The 19848-nt window shown below is 39.7% G+C and overlaps 1 protein-coding gene and 1 long non-coding RNA gene across 4 annotated transcripts in view; one reads left to right on the top strand and one right to left on the bottom strand.

Moving 5' to 3' along the window:
* The window catches only part of LOC133540463 (uncharacterized), a 31221-nt gene extending 27558 nt beyond the window's left edge, over window positions 1–3663 (top strand). The window contains exon 3 of the long non-coding RNA XR_009803640.1: window positions 3532–3663. This is a non-coding gene — a long non-coding RNA (uncharacterized LOC133540463). The remainder of the gene's footprint in view (window positions 1–3531) is intronic.
* A 3964-nt stretch (window positions 3664–7627) lies between these two features.
* nexn (nexilin (F actin binding protein)) overlaps window positions 7628–19848 on the bottom strand; it is a 44758-nt gene continuing 32537 nt past the window's right edge. For 2 of the 3 annotated variants that reach the window (XM_061883074.1, XM_061883076.1), the window contains exons 10-13: window positions 19444–19638; window positions 19091–19312; window positions 12010–12198; window positions 11556–11933 (exon numbers count right to left, since the gene is read on the bottom strand). In XM_061883074.1, the coding sequence (XP_061739058.1) occupies window positions 11556–11933; window positions 12010–12198; window positions 19091–19312; window positions 19444–19638 (984 nt within the window). Of the gene's footprint in view, window positions 11458–11555; window positions 11934–12009; window positions 12199–19090; window positions 19313–19443; window positions 19639–19848 lie in introns of those variants that run through there. The other variant, XM_061883077.1, reaches the window with a different exon arrangement.

Here is a 19848-nt window from a genome sequence, read left to right as displayed (position 1 = left end):
AGACAGACAACACATTTGCCAGAAGCATAATACAAGTATTTTAACAAAATGAAGCCAATTCTGCCTTCAGCAAGACGTTTTTTTATATATTTGCGACTCGACATCCAATGGGCGGAGTTATTGTGTTGACGTCACAATACGTGACCTGTACTTTCCGTGTTTCACTTTCTTGCCCTGGAAAACTAAAACCGTCTAACTTGTTAAAAATATACACATGATTAATTTATTGTCAAGAAAAGGCAACACAAAATTCATTCAAAAAGAAGAAAGGTACGGCTCTCTGTCACTGCCCCCGTCGGTCCACGCATGCGCGAAGATCTGTCAATAGCTGTGAATGTTGTTTTAATGTTTTGTATAAAAATACTCGTTTACCTAATAGTAAAAGAGAATAATAATATTAACAATGTTAAAGGCCTACTGAAATGAGATTTTCTTATTCAAACGGGGATAGCAGGTCCATTATATGTGTCATTCTTGATCATTTCGCGATATTGCCATATTTTTTCTGAAAGGATTCAGTAGAGAACATCCACGATAAAGTTCGCAACTTTTGGTCGCTAATAAAAAAAGCCTTGCCTGTAGCAGACGATGTGCGCGTGACGTCACGGGTTGTGGAGCTCCTCACATCTGAACATTGTTTACAATCATGGCCACCAGCTGCTGGGGCGATTTGGACCGAGAAAGCTACGATTCCCCCATTAATTTGAGCGAGGATGAAATATTTGTGGATGAGGATAGTGAGAGTGAAGGACTTGAAAAAAAAAAAAAGACAAGAGCAGTGGGAGCAACTCAGATGTTACTTTTGGTCACTAATAAAAAAGCCTTGCCTGTACCGGAGGTATGTGCGCGGGACATCACCGGTGTGAGGGCTCCTCACATTGTTTATAATGGGAGCCACCAGCAGTAAGAGCAATTCGGACCGAGAAAGCGACAATTTCCCCATTTAATTTGAGCGAGGATGAAAGATTTGTGGATGAGGATAGTAATAGTGAAGGACTAAAAAAAATGAAATAAAAAAAAAATAAAATAAAAAGCGACGGCTCCGGGCAGCGGCAGTTTGAGTGTTTAAGATGTAATTAGACACATTTACTAGGATAATTCTGGAAGCTCCCTTATCTGCTTATTGTTTTACTAGTGTTTTAGTGAGATTGTAAAGACATACCTGAAAGTCGGATGGCTCCGGTGACCACGCCAGTGTCTCAGAGAGAAGCCGAGGAGCCAAGCTCACAGCTGCATTTTTTGACAGCTACTGCAGGAGGATGCATAATCCACTGATGTCTCCGGTAAGATACATATCACAATCTTCCCATCCAAAAACATGCTGTTTGACGTAGAGAAACATGTTCGCTTGACCGCTCTGTGTTAAAGCTTCACAACAAACAAAGAAACACGGCTGTGTCTCGGTGCTAAAGGCTGCTGCAATCCACCGCTTTCCACCAACAGCATTCTTCTTTGACGTCTCCATTACTAATTGAACAAATTGCAAAAGATTCAGCAACACAGAAGTCCAAAATACTGTGTAATTATGCGAGGAAAAGAGACAACTTTTAGCCGTAAGTGGTGCTGAGCTAATATGTCCCCTCCAACCAATATATATATATTTTTTAAATGTTTATTTATAAATTGTAAATTTCAACAATTACAAACAGTAAGTCAATCAGCACTATAAAACATTATGACAACAGTACAAAACAGCGCCAGGGGGTTGTGAATTCAAAATAACAAAAATAGAATACAAACAAATATATATAATAAACAAAGTGCAAAGCCATAGGCTCTTTTTTTTTTTTTTTTTTTTAAAGGTTTATTTATAAATTTCAACAATTACAAACAGTAAGTCAAACAACAATATAAAACATTATAAAACATTATGAAAACAGTACAAAACAGCGCCAGGGGGTTGTAAGTTCAAAATAATAAAAATAGAATACAAAAAAAAAATGTATATATATATATATATATATATATATATATATATATATATATATATATATATATATATATATATATATAATAAACAAAATGCAAAAAGCAAAACGCGTATGATGCTTTTGCATCATACGCGTCATCATTCCGCGACGTTTTCAACAAGAAACTCCGCGGGAAATTTAAAATTGTAATTTAGTCAACTAAACCGGCTATATTGACATGTGTTGCAAAGTTAATATTTTATCATTGATATATAAACTATCAGGCTGCGTGGTCGCTAGTAGTGGCTTTCAGTAGGCTTTTAGTCGTGACGTAAAGTGGGCGTGGTGATCGTGTGTGGAGGATATTTGACCAGCAGGGGGCAGGAGGAGGATGACAAAATCTCCTAATTCCGTTTTACAAAAAACATTTTAACCCTTTTTGACCTTTAAAGGTGGAAAACAATAACATTTTAACACATGCAGATGTGTTCACATTTAATCGAAACTGTTGAGAAAAGTGGTGAACATAGGGGTACTATTTTCCATTGCGGATGGATATTATGAAAGTGACCCGCCCACGCGGTGACAACAGGTAAATTGACGCGTAGTAATTTTACGGCGTTTCTCGGACTCTTGTCTTCAGCGAGGAAACTTTACTTCAAAGGTGAGTTTTCAATATATTTTATGTATTATTGTGTTTAGGATGAATGAGTTTGTTTCAAATCATTTTGAATGTGGATTTTACTGATTAACGTTCGCTTAAAACTTAACGGAAGGCTGTATATAGTAAAAGTTAGACCCGTTGTCATGAAGTTAGAAATGAGTGTTCAGCATTAAAATGCCTACTAAAAGGAGATTTTCTTATTCAAACGGGGATAGCAGGTCCATTTTATGTGTCCTACGTGATATTGCCATATTTGTGCTGAAAGGATTTAGTAGAGAACATCGACTATAGAGTTCTCAACTTTTGGTCGCTAATAAAAAAAGCCTTGCCTGTACCGGAAGTAGCAGACGATGTGCGCGTGACGTCACAAGTTGTGGAGCTCCTCACATTGTTTACAATTATGGCCACCAGCAGCGAGAGCGATTCAGACTGAGAAAGCGACGATTTCCCCATTAATTTGAGCGAGGATGAAAGATTTGTGGATGAGGAAAGTTAGAGTAAAGCACTAGAAATAAAAAAGGCGACGGCAGTGGGAGCGATTTCAGATGTTATTCGACACGTTTACTTGGATAATTCTGGAAAATCCCTTATCTGATTATTGTGTTACTAGTGTTTTAGTGAGATTAGGGGCGGCATGGCGTAGTGGGTGGAGCGGCTATGCCAAAAACCTAAGGGTTGCAGGTTCGCTTCCCGCCTATTGACATCCAAATCGCTACCCTTGCCCCCGGTGCCGCTAACATCGATGAATGAATGATTGGTGGTGGTCGGAGGGGCCGTAGGCGCAAACTGGCAGCCACGCTTCCGTCAGTCTACCCCAGGGCAGCTGTGGCTACAGATGTAGCTTACCACCACCAAGTTTGAATGAATAATGGGTTCCCACTTCTCTGTGAGCGCTTTGAGTATCTAACAATAGAAAAGCGCGATATAAATCTAATCCATTATTATTATTATTATTAGATTATAGAGTCATACCTGAAAGTCGGAGGGCTGCGGTGACCGCCAGTGTCTCTGATGGAAGTCATGGAGGAGCCAAGAAAGTCAGAGCTGCCTTTTTGACAGCTGCTGCAGGAGGACGCAAACTTCGCTCAAGTCTCCGGTAAGAGCCGACTTAATATCACAATTTTCTCATCCAAAAACTTGCTGGTTGACATGTGGTAGAGAAAGATGTTCGCTAAAGCTTCACAACAAACGAAGAAACACCGGCTGTGTTTCGGTTGCTAAAGGCAGCTGCTATCCACCAACAGTATTCTTCTTTGACGTCTCCATTATTAATTGAACAAATTGCAAAAGATTCAGCAACACTGATGTCCAAAATACTGTGTAATTATGCGATGAAAGAGACGACTTTTAGCCGTGAGCGGTGCTGGGATAAAATGTCCGCTACAACCAATAACGTCATCATTCTGTGACGTTTTAGACAGGATACCCCTCGGGAAATTTAAAATTGCGATTTAGTAAACTAAACCTCAAAGCGCTTTGAGTACCTTGAAGGTAGAAAAGCGCTATACAAGTACAACCAATTTATCATTTATATTTATAAACCGGCCGTATTGGCATGTGTTGCAATGTTAATATTTCATCATTGATATAAAAACTATCAGACTGCGTGGTCGCTAGTAGTGGCTTTCAGTAGGCCTTTAAGTGCATGTCCGCGTGTATACTTGTTTACATTAGGGGTCATTCCAAGATGTCTGCGTGTATACTCATTGACATCTTATAAGTAGACGCAGCGTTGGCAGATGTGACGCGAGAAATTGGACCGCCATCTTGAAGTGGTGATGAGGAGCCGGTGAGCAGCCTAAACTGACAGTTGACAGGTAGAAAACAAAGATGCCGCGCTGGTATTCAGCCCTTTCTTGCTCAAGTGAGCAGACTGTTGAAAATAGGAATCGTGGGATTACTTTCCATAAGTAAGATTTAACATTAACGTACTATTGGTTGTATTTTTGTGGGATCACACTCCTCAGCCTCCCCGGTAAGGTTTATTCAGGTGTACTGGAGAGGAGGCTACGCCGGATAGTCGAACCTCGGATTCAGGAGGAACAGTGTGGTTTTCGTCCTGGTGGTGGAACTGTGGACCAGCTCTATACTCTGGGCAGGGTTCTTGAGGGTGCATGGGAGTTTGCCCAACCAGTCTACATGTGTTTTGTGGACTTGGAGAAGGCATTGGACCGTGTCCCTCAGGAAGTCCTGTGGGGAGTGCTCAGAGAGTATGGGGTATCGGACTGTCTGATTGTGGCGGTCCACTCCCTGTATGATCAGTGTCAGAACTTGGTCCGCATTGCCTTCAGTAAGTCGAACACATTTCCAGTGAGGTTTGGACTCCGCCAAGGCTGTCCTTTGTCACCGATTCTGTTCATAACTTTTATGGACAGAATTTCTAGGCGCAGTCAAGGCGTTGAGGGGTTCCGGTTTGGTGGCCACGGGATTAGGTCTCTGCTTTTTGCAGATGATGTGGTCCTGATGGCTTCATCTGGCCGGGATCTTCAGCTCTCACTGGATCGGTTTGCAGCCGAGTGTGAAGCGACCGGAATGAGAATCAGCAGCTCTAAGTCCGAGTCCATGGTTCTCGCCCGGAAAAGGGTGGAATGCCATCTCCGGGTTGGGGAGGAGACCCTGCCCCAAGTGGAGGAGTTCAAGTACCTAGGAGTCTTGTTCACGAGTGGGGGAAGAGTGGATCGTGAGATCGACAGGCGGATCGGTGCGGCGTCTTCAGTAATGCGGACGTTGTACCGATCTGTTGTGGTGAAGAAGGAGCTGAGCCGGAAGGCAAAGCTCTCAATTTACCGGTCGATCTACGTTCCCATCCTCACCTATGGTCATGAGCTTTGGGTCATGACTGAAAGGATAAGATCACGGGTACAAGCGGCCGAAATGAGTTTGGGTCTCTCCCTTAGAGATAGGGAGAGAAGCTCTGCCATCCGGGAGGAACTCAAAGTAAAGCCGCTGCTCCTCCACATCGAGAGGAGCCAGATGAGGTGGTTCGGGCATCTGGTCAGGATGCCACCCGAACGCCTCCCTAGGGAGGTGTTTAGGGCACGTCCAACCGGTAGGAGGCCACGGGGAAGACCCAGGACATGTTGGAAAGACTATGTCTCCCGGCTGGCCTGGGAACGCCTCGGGATCCCCTGGGAAGAGCTAGACGAAGTGGCTGGGGAGAGGGAAGTCTGGGTTTCCCTGCTTAGGCTGTTGCCCCCGCGACCCGACCTCGGATAAGCGGAAGAAGATGGATGGATGGATGGTTGTATTTTGAGAAAAGAATATTACCACAGTGTATAGTTCTCTGCAAACACATGGTGGCATCATGCCTTCAGTGTGCATATTGTAAATACAAACCCCGTTTCCATATGAGTTGGGAAATTGTGTTAGATGTAAATATAAACAGAATACAATGATTTGCAAATCCTTTTCAACCCATATTCAGTTGAATGCACTACAAAGACAACATATTTGATGTTCAAACTCAAACTTTTTTTTTTTTTGCAAATAATAATTAACTTAGAATTTCCTGGCTGCAACACGTGCCAAAGTAGTTGGGAAAGGGCATGTTCACCACTGTGTTACATCACCTTTTCTTTTAACAACACTCAATAAACGTTTGGGAACTGAGGAAACTAATTGTTGAAGCTTTGAAAGTGGAATTCTTTACCATTCTTGTTTTATGTAGAGCTTCAGTCGTTCAACAGGGGTCTCCGCTATCGTATTTTAGACTTCATAATTTTCGATGGGAGACTTGTCTGGACTGTAGGCGGGCCAGGAAAGTTCCCTCACTCTTTTACTTTGAAGCCACGCTGTTGTAACACATGGCTTGGCATTGTTTTGCTGAAATAAGCAGGGGCGTCCATGATAACGTTGCTTGGATGACAACATATGTTGCTCCAAAACCTGTATGGACCATTCAGCATTAATGGTGCCTTCACAGATGTGTAAGTTACCCACTAATTCACCCCCATACCATCACAGATGCTGGCTTTTGAACATAACAATCCGGATGTTTATTTTCCTCTTTGTTCCGGAGGACACCACATCCAAAGTTTTCAAATATTAATTTGAAATGTGGACTCGTCAGACCACAGAACACTTTTCCACTTTGCATCAGTCCATCTTAGATGAGCTCGGGCCCAGCGAAGCCGGCGGCGTTCCTTGGTGTTGTTGATAAATGGATTTTGCTTTGGATAGCAGTTTTAACTTGCACTTACAGATGTAGCAACCAATTGTAGTTACTGACAGTGGTTTTATGAAGTGTTCCTGAGCCCATGTGGTGATATTCTTTACACACTGATGTCGGTTTTTGATGCAGTACTGCCTGAAGGATCAAAGGTCCACAAACACACAGTGATTCCTTGTTTAAAATTCCCGAAGGTGAAGCTTTCCTATGGATCAGAGCGGTCAAGGCAAAGCTCTCAATTTACCGGTCGATCTACGTTCCCATCCTCACCTATGGTCATGAGCTTTGGGTCATGACCGAAAGGACAAGATCACGAGTACAAGCGGCCGAAATGAGTTTCCTCCGCCGGGTGGCGGTTCTCTCCCTTAGAGATAGGGTGAGAAGCTCTGCCATCCGGGAGGAACTGAACGTAAAGCCGCTGCTCCTCCACATGGAGAGGAGCCAGATGAGGTGGTTCGGGCATCTGGTCAGGATGCCACCCGAACGCCTCCCTAGGGAGGTGTTTAGGGCACGTCCAACCGGTAGGAGGCCACGGGGAAGACCCAGGACACGTTGGGAAGACTATGTCTCCCGGCTGGCCTGGGAACGCCTCGGGATCCTCCGGGAAGAGCTAGACGGAGTGGCTGGGGAGAGGGAAGTCTGGGCTTCCCTGCTTAGGCTGCTGCTCCCGCGACCCGACCTCGGATAAGCGGAAGATGATGAATGGATACTAAGTTTAGTTCTATTACTCTAAAACTTTTAATATTCTGGATAACGCTCTGAGTGACCACTGTGGAGATCCAGCCAGCGGCCAATACACACACACACACACACACACACACACACACACACAAATTACTGTACTACAAAGATCAGACCAATGTAACAACAAACGACATCACCAAATACAGGGATATTTTTATTTATTTTAATAAAACATTTTTCTTTTATAATGTATGACAAATAAGAATGCCTTTTTTTTTTATCATCATCAAACAAGGACGTGGTTACTTCCTGTCCAGCATACTGCATATCAAATGTACCATGAGTAATACACTTCAACAGAACTTCAAAAGGAAACGTGAGAGAATAAAAATGCCAATGAACCGATTTTAATTCAACTGAAGATGCTCATGTTTCATTTGTGTTGGGAACTATCGCTCCTTTTGGCTTGACAGTGTCATGGTGTGTTTGACAAATTCAGGTATCTATACTTGGTGGTTTGTGGGGAAAGACGCACCGCTAACGAGACTAAACGATTCCATGTGTATTAGAGATGTCCGATAATGGCTTTTTTGCAGGTATCCTTTATTCCGATATTGTCCAACTCTTAATTACCGATTACGATATCAACCGACACCAGTATATATCATTCTGCCTAATTTTGTTATGATGCCCTGCTGGATGCATTAAATAATGTAACAAGGTTTTCCCAAAATAAATCAACTCAAGTTATGGAAAAAAATACCATATTTATTATAGAAGTCACAAAGTGCATTTTTTTTTTTTAACATTCCTCAAAATAGCAGCTTGGAATTTGGGATATGCTCTCCCTGATAGAGCATGAGGAGGTTGAGGTGGGCGGTTTTGGAGGATAGCGGGGGGCATATTGTAGCACAGGGGTCGGGAACCTTTTTGGCTGAGAGAACCACAAGGCCAAATATTTTAAAATGTATTTCCATAAGAGCCATATAATATTTTTTTTTAACACTGAACACAAATAAATGCGTGCATTTTTAAGTAAGACCAACATTTCTAGAGTATAATAGGTCTCTTATTCTTTGTAATAACATTGTTATTCTAAAGCTAACTGTGGGAGGGGCGTGGCCTGCCGGCCTGCAGTGAACTGGGGTGCGCCAGGACCGGCCTCTGAATAAGCAACAGGTGCGTAAATGGCCCACCTGGGTCTTGTTATTTAATCTCCTGTCGCTCAGTTATAAGCAGCAGCCAGGAAGAGAGACGGGGTTGGGGCTGGAGCCAGAGCGCTAGCGAAAACGAAAGAGAAAAAGACAATTGCTGGAAAGCAACTGAGAGACTTATTGAAAAATAAAACAATATTGTAACCCTAAAACAGGCTCTCATGTCAGTGCTTGGTGGTCTGAAGAACCCCCAGGAGGGCAAGTCCCACACTAACCAATAATAAATAAACAACTTCTTACCATTAATGCAACTTTTTGAACAGGTGCGGTAGAAAACGGATGGATGGATTAAAAATGCAAGACAATGTTTTATATTTTGAACATTGTTTTTTAACACTGTGATTACAAGTGGAATTATTCATTATTTATCGTGTGCCAGCTCAGATTTATCTGAGAGCCAGATGCAGTCATCAAAAGAGCCACATCTGGCTCCCGAGCGATAGGTTCCCTACCTCTGATGTAGCATAACAGAAGAGTTAGTGCTGCAAGGGGTTCTGGGTATTTGTTCTGTTGTGTTTATGTTGTGTTACGGTGCGGATGTTCTCCCAAAATGTGTTTGTCATTCTTGTTTGGTGTGGGTTAACAGTGTGGCGCATATTTGTAACAGTGTTAAAGTTGTTTATACGGCCACCCTCAGTGTGACCTGTATGGCTGTTGACCAAGTATGCGTTGCATTCACTTGTGTGTGTGAAAAGCCGTAGATATTATGTGATTGGGCCAACACGCAAAGGCAGTGCCTTTTAAGTCACGCCCTAATATTGTTGTTTGGGTGGAAATTTGAAGAAATTCGGGAGAATGGTTGCTCCGGGAGATTTTCGGGAGGGGCACTGAAGTTTGGGAGTATCCTGGGAAAATCGGGAAGTTTGGCAAGTATGATTAGGAGACGCAGCTGCTCTGTACAGCGGCGTTTTAAAAATTCATAAATTTTACTTACGATAATTTCCGATATTACATTCTAAAGCATTTATCGGCCGATAATATCGCCAGTCCGATATTATATTGTCCAACTCTTCATTACCAATAATGATATAAACCGATACCGATATATACAGTCGTGGAATGAACACATTATTATGTTTAATTTTGTTGTGATGCCCCGCTGGATGCATTGAACAATGTAACAAGGTTTTCCAAAATAAATCAGCTCAAGTTATGGAAAAAAAATGCCAAATTGCATTATTTTTTTAACATGCCTCAAAACAGCAGTTTGGAATTTGGGACATGCTCTCCCTGTGGGAGACTAGGAGGAGTTTGAGGTGGGTTGGGTTTGGGGGTGGGGGTGTATATTGTAGCGTCTCCGAAGAGTTTGTGCTGCAAGGGATTCTGGGTATTTGTTCTGTTGCGTTTATGTTGCGTTACGGTGCGGAATGTGTTTGGCATTCTTGTTTGGTGTAGGTTCACAGTGTGGCACATATTTGTAACAGTCTTAAAGTTGTTTATAAGAAGAACAAGAAAGTTTGATCACATTACGCCTGTACTGGCTCACCTGCACTGGCTTCCTGTGCACTTAAGATGTGACTTTAAGGTTTTACTACTTACGTATAAAATACTACACGGTCTAGCTCCATCCTATCTTGCCGATTGTATTGTACCATATGTCCCGGCAAGAAATCTGCGTTCAAAGGACTCCGGCTTATTAGTGATTCCCAAAGCCCAAAAAAAGTCTGCGGACTATAGAGCATTTTTATTTCGGGCTCCAGTACTCTGGAATGCCCTCCCGGTAAAAGTTTGAGATGCCACCTCAGTAGAAGCATTTAAGTCTCACCTTAAAACTCATTTGTATACTCTAGCCTTTAGATAGACTCCCTTTTTAGACCAGTTGATCTGCCATTTCTTTTCATTTTCTCCTATGTCCCACTCTCCCTTGTGGAGGGGGTCCGGTCCGATCCGGTGGCCATGTACTGCTCGCCTGTGTATCGGCTGGGGACATCTCTGCGCTGCTGATCCGCCTCCGCTTGGGATGGTTTCCTGCTGGCTCCGCTGTGAACGGGACTCTCGCTGCTGTGTTGGATCCGCTTTGGACTGGACTCTCGCGACTGTGTTGGATCCATTATGGATTGAACTTTCACAGTATCATGTTAGACCCGCTCGACATCCATTGCTTTCCTCCTCTCCAAGGTTTCTCATAGTCATCATTGTCACCGACGTCCCACTGGGTGTGAGTTTTCCTTGCCCTTATGTGGGCCTACCGAGGATGTCGTAGTGGTTTGTGCAGCCCTTTGAGACACTAGTGATTTAGGGCTATATAAGTAAACATTGATTGATTGATTGATTGATTGGTTTATACGGCCACCCTCAGTGTGACCTGTATGGTTGTTCATCAAGTATGCTTTGCATTGACGTACGTGTGAAAAGCTGTAGTTATTATGTGACTGAGCTGGCACGCAAAGGCAATGCCTTTAAGTTAAATTGGCGCTCTCTACTTCTCCCTACGTCCGTAAACACAGCAGCGTTTTAAAAAGTCTTATTTTACTTGTTGAAACCAATATCGATAATTTCCGATATTACGTTATAAAGCATTTATCGGCTGATATTATCGGACATCTCTAAAGTGTATGTTTGTTAGACTTACAGGCTCTAGTAGCATGGCAACTCCAGGAGACTGTGGACTTGATACTTTTGGCACAGGTCATTTCCAGTACTAAACGGAAGTGACGACGGATTATCAACACGTAAACATATTTTGCGTCATGTTGTATTCCTCCCCGAGGAATGCTGAGCCTTCCAGTTACGACGTTAAGGGGGACAAAGGAGATTTTACAAAAGGAGTGCGAGACAACTGTTTCCAGAGGGTGGAAGAGCATCAGTAGTCATAAGCTGCAAAACAGAAAGAGAGGGTTACCCAGACCCGTCGCTGGGTTCACGGAGAAGAGGAGCATGCGGTCCACTTGGGTCCTGTTCATGCAGGCATGCAGTCACACCAGCGTGGTCTTACTTTCTATGGTGAGGATGCAGGTGCTGGCCGCCGTGCCTCGGCTGTTCACCGCCTTGCACATGTACTCGCCCTCGTCTTCCGGGAAGGTCTCCGGCAGGTAGAGACAGTACGTCTCTCCCCTTTCGATGTACTGATAGTCTTCACAGTCCTGGAGCATCTCTCCCTCAAACCACCAGGTCACCTCCGGTTTGGGCTCCCCTGTGATCTTGACGGTGAAGCGGACGGGCTCCGAGTCCACCACCGATTGGTTTTTCAAAGGTTTTTTAAACCACGGGGCGCCCGATCTGGCGTGTTCTTCGTCGTCCTCGTAGGAGCCGTTGATGATGCTCGCCTCATCCTGTACGGTGTCGTCATTTTTCTGCGAGCAGGTGAAAAGCAATGTTTTAGTTGGCGGCAATACACTTCTTGGTCATGAATATTAAATATTTGTTTACCTTTTCGAGCGCGGCGTCAATCTCCTGTTGCTCAAACTGCATTCTTTGTAGCTTCTGTTCCTCTATCCTCCTCCTCTCCTCGTCTTCTCTGGCTTTGGCCATTTGTTCAAACCTGGCTTTCATGTCCACCTTCTGTTTGAACGGAGACTCCTCAGCCTTGGCGGAGGTCAGCTGACTTTCTTCATCCTCCTAAAAGCCAACAAAATACCAGACAATGCGTCTTTCAGAAAATGGCACCAGCATACCAAAACGGACAACTATCTGCATGTCTTTCAGAAAATTCCACCATTGATTGATTGAAACTTTTATTAGTAGATTGCACAGTACAATTGACCACTAAATGGTAACACCCCAATAAGTTATTCAACTTGTTTAAGTCGGGGTCCCCGTTATGGTTCCAGCATACTAAAATGGCCAACTATCTGTATGCATTTTGGAAAATTCCACCGGCAAACCAAAAATAGCCAACTATTTGCGTGTCTTTCGGAAAATTGCACTAGCATACCAAAATTGCAGACAGTCTTTTAACATTTTTTCGAATAACTGGGTTTTTTTTATTTTTTAAATGGTGCGTGCAAACCAAAATAGCCAACTATCTGCATTTTATTTCCGAAAAACGGCACCAGCATTCCAAAATTGCAGAATAACAGTTTTTTTTTTTTCTTTTTAAAAGGTGCGTGCAAATCAAATGTGCCGACTAGCTGCATTTTTCTTCCGAAAAATGACACATTCATACCAAAATTGGCGACTGTCTGCGTGTCTTTCGAAAAACAGCACCAGCAAACCAAAATTGCTGACCATCTACGTTTCTTCCGAAAAATGGCGACTATTTGCATTTTTTTTTTTCTCGCGAAAGGTAGCACCAGCAAACCAAAGTTGCTGACTTTCTGCGTTTCTTCCAAAAAAGGGTACGTGTAAACAAAAATGGCAGACATTTATTTTTTTTTCACGAAAAATAGCACCAGCAAACCAAAATAACTGACTATCTCCGTTTCTTCCGAAAAATGGCACGTGTAAACCAAAATGGGCGACTATTTGCATTTTATTTCCGAAAAACGGCACCAGCATTCCAAAATTGCAGAATAACTGTTTTTTTTTTTTTTTTCAAAAGGTGCGTGCAAATCAAATGTGCCGACTAGCTGCATTTTTCTTCCGAAAAATGGCACATTCATACCAAAATTGGCGACTGTCTGCGTGTCTTTCGAAAAACAGCACCAGCAAACCAAAATTGCTGACCATCTACGTTTCTTCCGAAAAATGGCGACTATTTGCATTTTTTTTTTTTCTCGCGAAAGGTAGCACCAGCAAACCAAAGTTGCTGACTTTCTGCGTTTCTTCCAAAAAAGGGTACGTGTAAACAAAAATGGCAAACATTTATTTTTTTTTCACGAAAAATAGCACCAGCAAACCAAAATAACTGACTATCTCCGTTTCTTCCGAATAATGGCTCGTGTAAACCAAAATGGGCGACTATTTGCATTTTATTTCCGAAAAACGGCACCAGCATTCCAAAATTGCAGAATAACAGTTTTTTTTTTTTTTTTAAAAGGTGCGTGCAAATCAAATGTGCCGACTAGCTGCATTTTTCTTCCGAAAAATGGCACATTCATACCAAAATTGGCGACTGTCTGCGTGTCTTTCGAAAAACAGCACCAGCAAACCAAAATTGCTGACCATCTACGTTTCTTCCGAAAAATGGCGACTATTTGCATTTTTTTTTTTCCCGCGAAAGGTAGCACTAGCAAACCAAAGTTGCTGACTTTCTGCGTTTCTTCCAAAAAAGGGTACGTGTAAACAAAAATGGCAGACATTTATTTTTTTTTCACGAAAAATAGCACCAGCAAACCAAAATAACTGACTATCTCCGTTTCTTCCGAAAAATGGCACGTGTAAACCAAAATGGGCGACTATTTGCATTTTATTTCCGAAAAACGGCACCAGCATTCCAAAATTGCAGAATAACTGTTTTTTTTTTTTTTTTTTAAAAGGTGCGTGCAAATCAAATGTGCCGACTAGCTGCATTTTTCTTCGGAAAAATGGCACATTCATACCAAAATTGGCGACTGTCTGCGTGTCTTTCGAAAAACAGCACCAGCAAACCAAAATTGCTGACCATCTACGTTTCTTCCGAAAAATGGCGACTATTTGCATTTTTTTTTTTCTCGCGAAAGGTAGCACTAGCAAACCAAAGTTGCTGACTTTCTGCGTTTCTTCCAAAAAAGGGTACGTGTAAACAAAAATGGCAGACATTTATTTTTTTTTCACGAAAAATAGCACCAGCAAACCAAAATAACTGACTATCTCCGTTTCTTCCGAAAAATGGCACGTGTAAACCAAAATGGGCGACTATTTGCATTTTATTTCCGAAAAACGGCACCAGCATTCCAAAATTGCAGAATAACTGTTTTTTTTTTTTTTTTAAAAGGTGCGTGCAAATCAAATGTGCCGACTAGCTGCATTTTTCTTCCGAAAAATGGCACATTCATACCAAAATTGGCGACTGTCTGCGTGTCTTTCGAAAAACAGCACCAGCAAACCAAAATTGCTGACCATCTACGTTTCTTCCGAAAAAAGGCGGACTATTTGCATTTTTTTTTTGTCGCAAAAAATAGCAACAGCAAACCAAAGTTGCTGACTATCTGCGTTTCTTCCAAAAAAGGGTACGTGTAAACAAAAATGGCAGACACATTTTTTTTTTCACGAAAAATAGCACCGGCAAACCAAAATAGCTGACTATCTCAGTTTCTTCCGAAAAATGGCACGTGTAAACCAAAATGGGCGACTATTTGCATTTTTTTTTTCCGCGAAAAATAGCACCAGCAAACTAAAATAGCTGACTATCTTCGTTTCTTCCAAAAAATGGCACTAGCAAACCAAAATGGCCGACTGTTGCGTGTCTTTAGAAAAATGGTACTTTCATACCAAAATTGCAAAATTGCAGACTATCTGCGGGCGTGTCTTTTGGAAAATGGCACCAGCATATCAAAGTTACACACTAACTTTGTTTTTAATTTTTTCCCAAAAATGGTGAATGCAAATCAAAATGGCCGACGACTTGCATTTTTTTTTTTTTTTTTTTTTCTGAAAAATGGCAACAGCAATCCAAGACTGCAGAATTACTCTGGTTTTGTTTTTTTTTCTTTCGAAAAATGGTGCATGCAAACCAAAATTGACGACTAATTGCATTTTTCTTCCCAAAAATGGCACCTTCATTCCAAAATTGGTGACTATCTGCGTGTCTTTCAAAAAATAGCACCAGCAAACCAAAATTGCTGACTATCTGTGTTTCTTCCATAAAATGGTATGTGTAAACCAAAATGGCCGACTATTTGCATTTTTTTTTTCCCGCGAAAAATAGCACCAGCAAAACAAAATTGCAGACTATTTCGGTGTCTTTGGGAAAATGGCAGTAGCAAACCAAAATTGCAGACTATCTGTGTTTTTTCCAAAAAAATGGCACCAGCAAACCAAAATTGCACACTATCTGCATTTCTTCTGATAAATGGTACATGCAAAAAAAATGGTCGACAATCTGCATTTTTTTTCGGAAATGACATCAGCAAACCAAAATTGTAGACTATCCACGTTTATTCCGAAAAATGACACCTGCAAACCAAAATGGCCATGTATATGGATCTTCCCAAAAAAATGGCAAATTTAAACCAAAAGTAGCAGCATAGTAGTGCTGTTGTAAACATTGTGACAAGTACATGACTAAAATCTGTAAATATTAAATGTTATTATGAACAGAGGTGGGTAGTAACGCGCTATATTTACTCCGTTACATTTACTTGAGTAACTTTTGGGATAAATTGTACTTCTACGAGTAGTTTTTATGCAACATACTTTTACTTTTACTTGAGTATATTTATAGAAAAGAAACGCTACTTTTACTCCGCTCCATTTATCTACATTCAGCTTGCTACTCGCTACTTTTTTTTATCGATCTGCGTTTCACCAATCACATGCAGTCACTGGTGACGTTGGACCAATCAAACAGAGCCGGGCGCTCACATGACCGTCTCACGTTCAACCCGACTTAAGTTGAAAAACTTATTGGGGTGTTAGCATTTAGTGGTCAATTGTACGAAATATGTACTGTACTGTGCAATCTACTAATAAAAGTTTCAATCAATCAAAAGTGTAAAGGAAAAAAGACACTTTTTATTTCAACCGTACTTCCCGTCAAAAACCTAAAGGCTGATTGCACAGTTCCTGTCTTCACAATAAAAGTGCCGCTCCATCGCGCCTGCGCTAACAAAATAAGATTGTCCAAAAACCAGTGCAAACAAGCTAGCAAGATACGGAGTTTGCCGCCAATGTATTTCTTGTAAAGTGTATAAAAACGAATATGGAAGCTGGACAAATAAGATGCCAAAAACCAACGACTTTCATGTGGTATTAGACAGAAAAGAGGAACTGTCAGCTATACTGTCTGATTCCAATCAATGCAAGTCATCAGAGTCAGGTAATACACCAACTTATATTCTTGTCTTCATGAAAGATAGGAATCTATATGTTAAACATGCATGTATATTCATTAAAACATCTTTAACATGTCAACAAAAACGGCTAAATAAATAAATATAAATTATATACTGTATATATATATATATATATATATATATATATATATATGTATATATATATGTATGTATGTATGTATGTATGTATGTATGTATGTATGTATGTATGTATGTGTATGTATATATGTATGTATATATGTATGTATATGTATGTATATGTGTATATATGTATATGTATATGTGTATATATATATATATATGTATATATATATATATATATGTATATATATATATATATATATATGTATATATATATATATATATATATGTATATATATATATATATATATATATGTATATATATATATATATATATATATATGTATATATATATGTATATATATATGTATATATATATATATATATGTATATATATATATATATATATATTTATATATATATATATATGTATATATGTATATATGTGTGTATGTATATATGAGGTAGATCACCTCAACTTGGTCATTTATTAAGTAATTGATAAACATTGAAAACTTATTGGGGTGTTACCATTTAGTGGTCAATTGTAGGGAATATGTACTGTACTGTGCAATCTACTAATACAAGTTTCAATCAATCCAATCAATCAATCAAATCAATGAATGCCTACTGAGGCTATGGTGCTGTTAAGTTATTGTGGCTCAATGTGCCATTTTTTTATTTTATTTTAATGTACTATTATTTAATATATAATATTGTTTTAGTTGCTTAAGAGATATTCCTGGCTCTGAATTTGCTCATTGCTATGTTTATGTTTTTGTGCATTATTTGTTGCCGTAATCAGGTTACTCATCAGTTACTCAGTACTTGAGTAGTTTTTTCACAACATACTTTTTACTTTTACTCAAGTAAATATTTGGGTGACTACTCCTTACTTTTACTTGAGTAATAAATCTCTAAAGTAACAGTACTCTTACTTGAGTACAATTTCTGGCTACTCTACCCACCTCTGATTATGAATGTTACTACATGACATATATACTTACATCATGTATATATTACATGTTATTATGAATATTAGCAGATACTACATATATACTTACATCATGTATATATTACATGTTATTATGAATGTTAGCAGATACTACATATATACTTACATCATGTATACATTACATGTTATTATGAATGTTACTAGATACTACATATATACTTATACATATTACATGTTATTAGGAATGTTACTACATGACATATATACTTACATATTGTACATATTACATGTTATTAGGAATGTTACTAGATACTACATATATACTTACATCATGTATACATTACATCTTATTATGAATGTTACTACATGACATATATACTTACATCATGTATACATTACATCTTATTATGAATGTTACTACATGACATATATACTTACATCATGTATACATTACATCTTATTATGAATGTTACTACATGACATATATACTTACATCATGTATATATTACATGTTATTATGAATATTAGCAGATACTACATATATACTTACATCATGTATATATTACATGTTATTATGAATGTTAGCAGATACTACATATATACTTACATCATGTATACATTACATGTTATTATGAATGTTACTAGATACTACATATATACTTATACATATTACATGTTATTAGGAATGTTACTACATGACATATATACTTACATATTGTACATATTACATGTTATTAGGAATGTTACTAGATACTACATATATACTTACATCATGTATACATTACATCTTATTATGAATGTTACTACATGACATATATACTTACATCATGTATACATTACATCTTATTATGAATGTTACTACATGACATATATACTTACATCATGTATACATTACATCTTATTATGAATGTTACTACATGACATATATACTTACATCATGTATATATTACATGTTATTATGAATATTAGCAGATACTACATATATACTTACATCATGTATATATTACATGTTATTATGAATGTTAGCAGATACTACATATATACTTACATCATGTATACATTACATGTTATTATGAATGTTACTAGATACTACATATATACTTATACATATTACATGTTATTAGGAATGTTACTACATGACATATATACTTGCATATTGTACATATTACATGTTATTAGGAATGTTACTAGATACTACATATATACTTACATCATGTATATATTACATGTTATTATGAATGTTACTACATGACATATATACTTACATCATGTATATATTACATGTTATTATGAATGTTACTACATGACATATATACTTACATCATGTATACATTACATCTTATTATGAATGTTACTACATGACATATATACTTGCATCATGTTGAGGTTTTTCAGAGCACCTTATAGGTGGAAAAGAGCGACTCCCTTGACTTACATTGTTAGCTGACTTTTGCTAGCATTAATTTACGATTTAGAATTCATAAAGAAAAGAAAAAAGGTCTGACACAAGTATTGTGAATGATCTTCAAACAGCCAGAAAAGTGCAGTTGTAGAGTCTCACCTCCTGGAAGCGCTCAGCTTCCCTCTCTTGGATTTCGTCATCGACGGCCTTCCTGCGAGCTCTCTCCATCTCGATCTTCTTCTGGATTTCCTCGTCGGTCAGCTGCTTGATCTTCTCAAACTTGGACTTGAGGTTCTTGGCCTGGATGGAGCCCGTCCTCTTGAGCTTGGTCAACTCTTCGTACTCCGGGTTCACAACGTTGGAGCTTTCGTTTATTTCGTCCTGTGGATCACAGAAGACGGGGGAGGTGTGGTCAAAAGTATCGGGACGGCGACCAGGGAAAGTGTTGGCTTCTGCTTTACTGATCAGAAGAGTTTTAGTGAATGTTCTGGAAGTGAATGAATGCTTCTAACCTCGCCCATCTCTTGTCTGAGTTGTTCAAACTCCTGCTTCTCCTGCTCCAGTTTCTGCTTGCGCTCCTCCGACTTGCGCCTCCTTTCGGCTTCCTCCTTCTCCTTCAGCAGCTCCTCAAAGTTCATCTCCAGTTTTCTCGGGTGCAGCGCCTCCTGCGACTCCGTCTTCACCAGCACGCCGTCGTCATCCAAGACCTGCGCACAAAAACGCAAAGACCAAAAATCGTACTCCTGACAAAGATGTATTATATATTTTTTCCTTCTGAAAATATATCTTAGAAACGCTAAAAAACATACATTCCCATCCGAATCCCGATTCTTATTTATCAATTCACAATTTTCAAGGATCGCTGTTTTTCTTTGTTTTTTTAATCGATTTTTAAAAATAGATTTTTTGAGGCCATA

The sequence above is a fragment of the Nerophis ophidion genome, linkage group LG22 (genome assembly GCF_033978795.1).
Source record: "Nerophis ophidion isolate RoL-2023_Sa linkage group LG22, RoL_Noph_v1.0, whole genome shotgun sequence".
In the NCBI taxonomy this organism is placed as follows: domain Eukaryota; kingdom Metazoa; phylum Chordata; class Actinopteri; order Syngnathiformes; family Syngnathidae; genus Nerophis; species Nerophis ophidion.
Note: the sequence above shows the minus strand (reverse complement) of the source record. Positions and strands in the feature narration are given on the sequence as shown.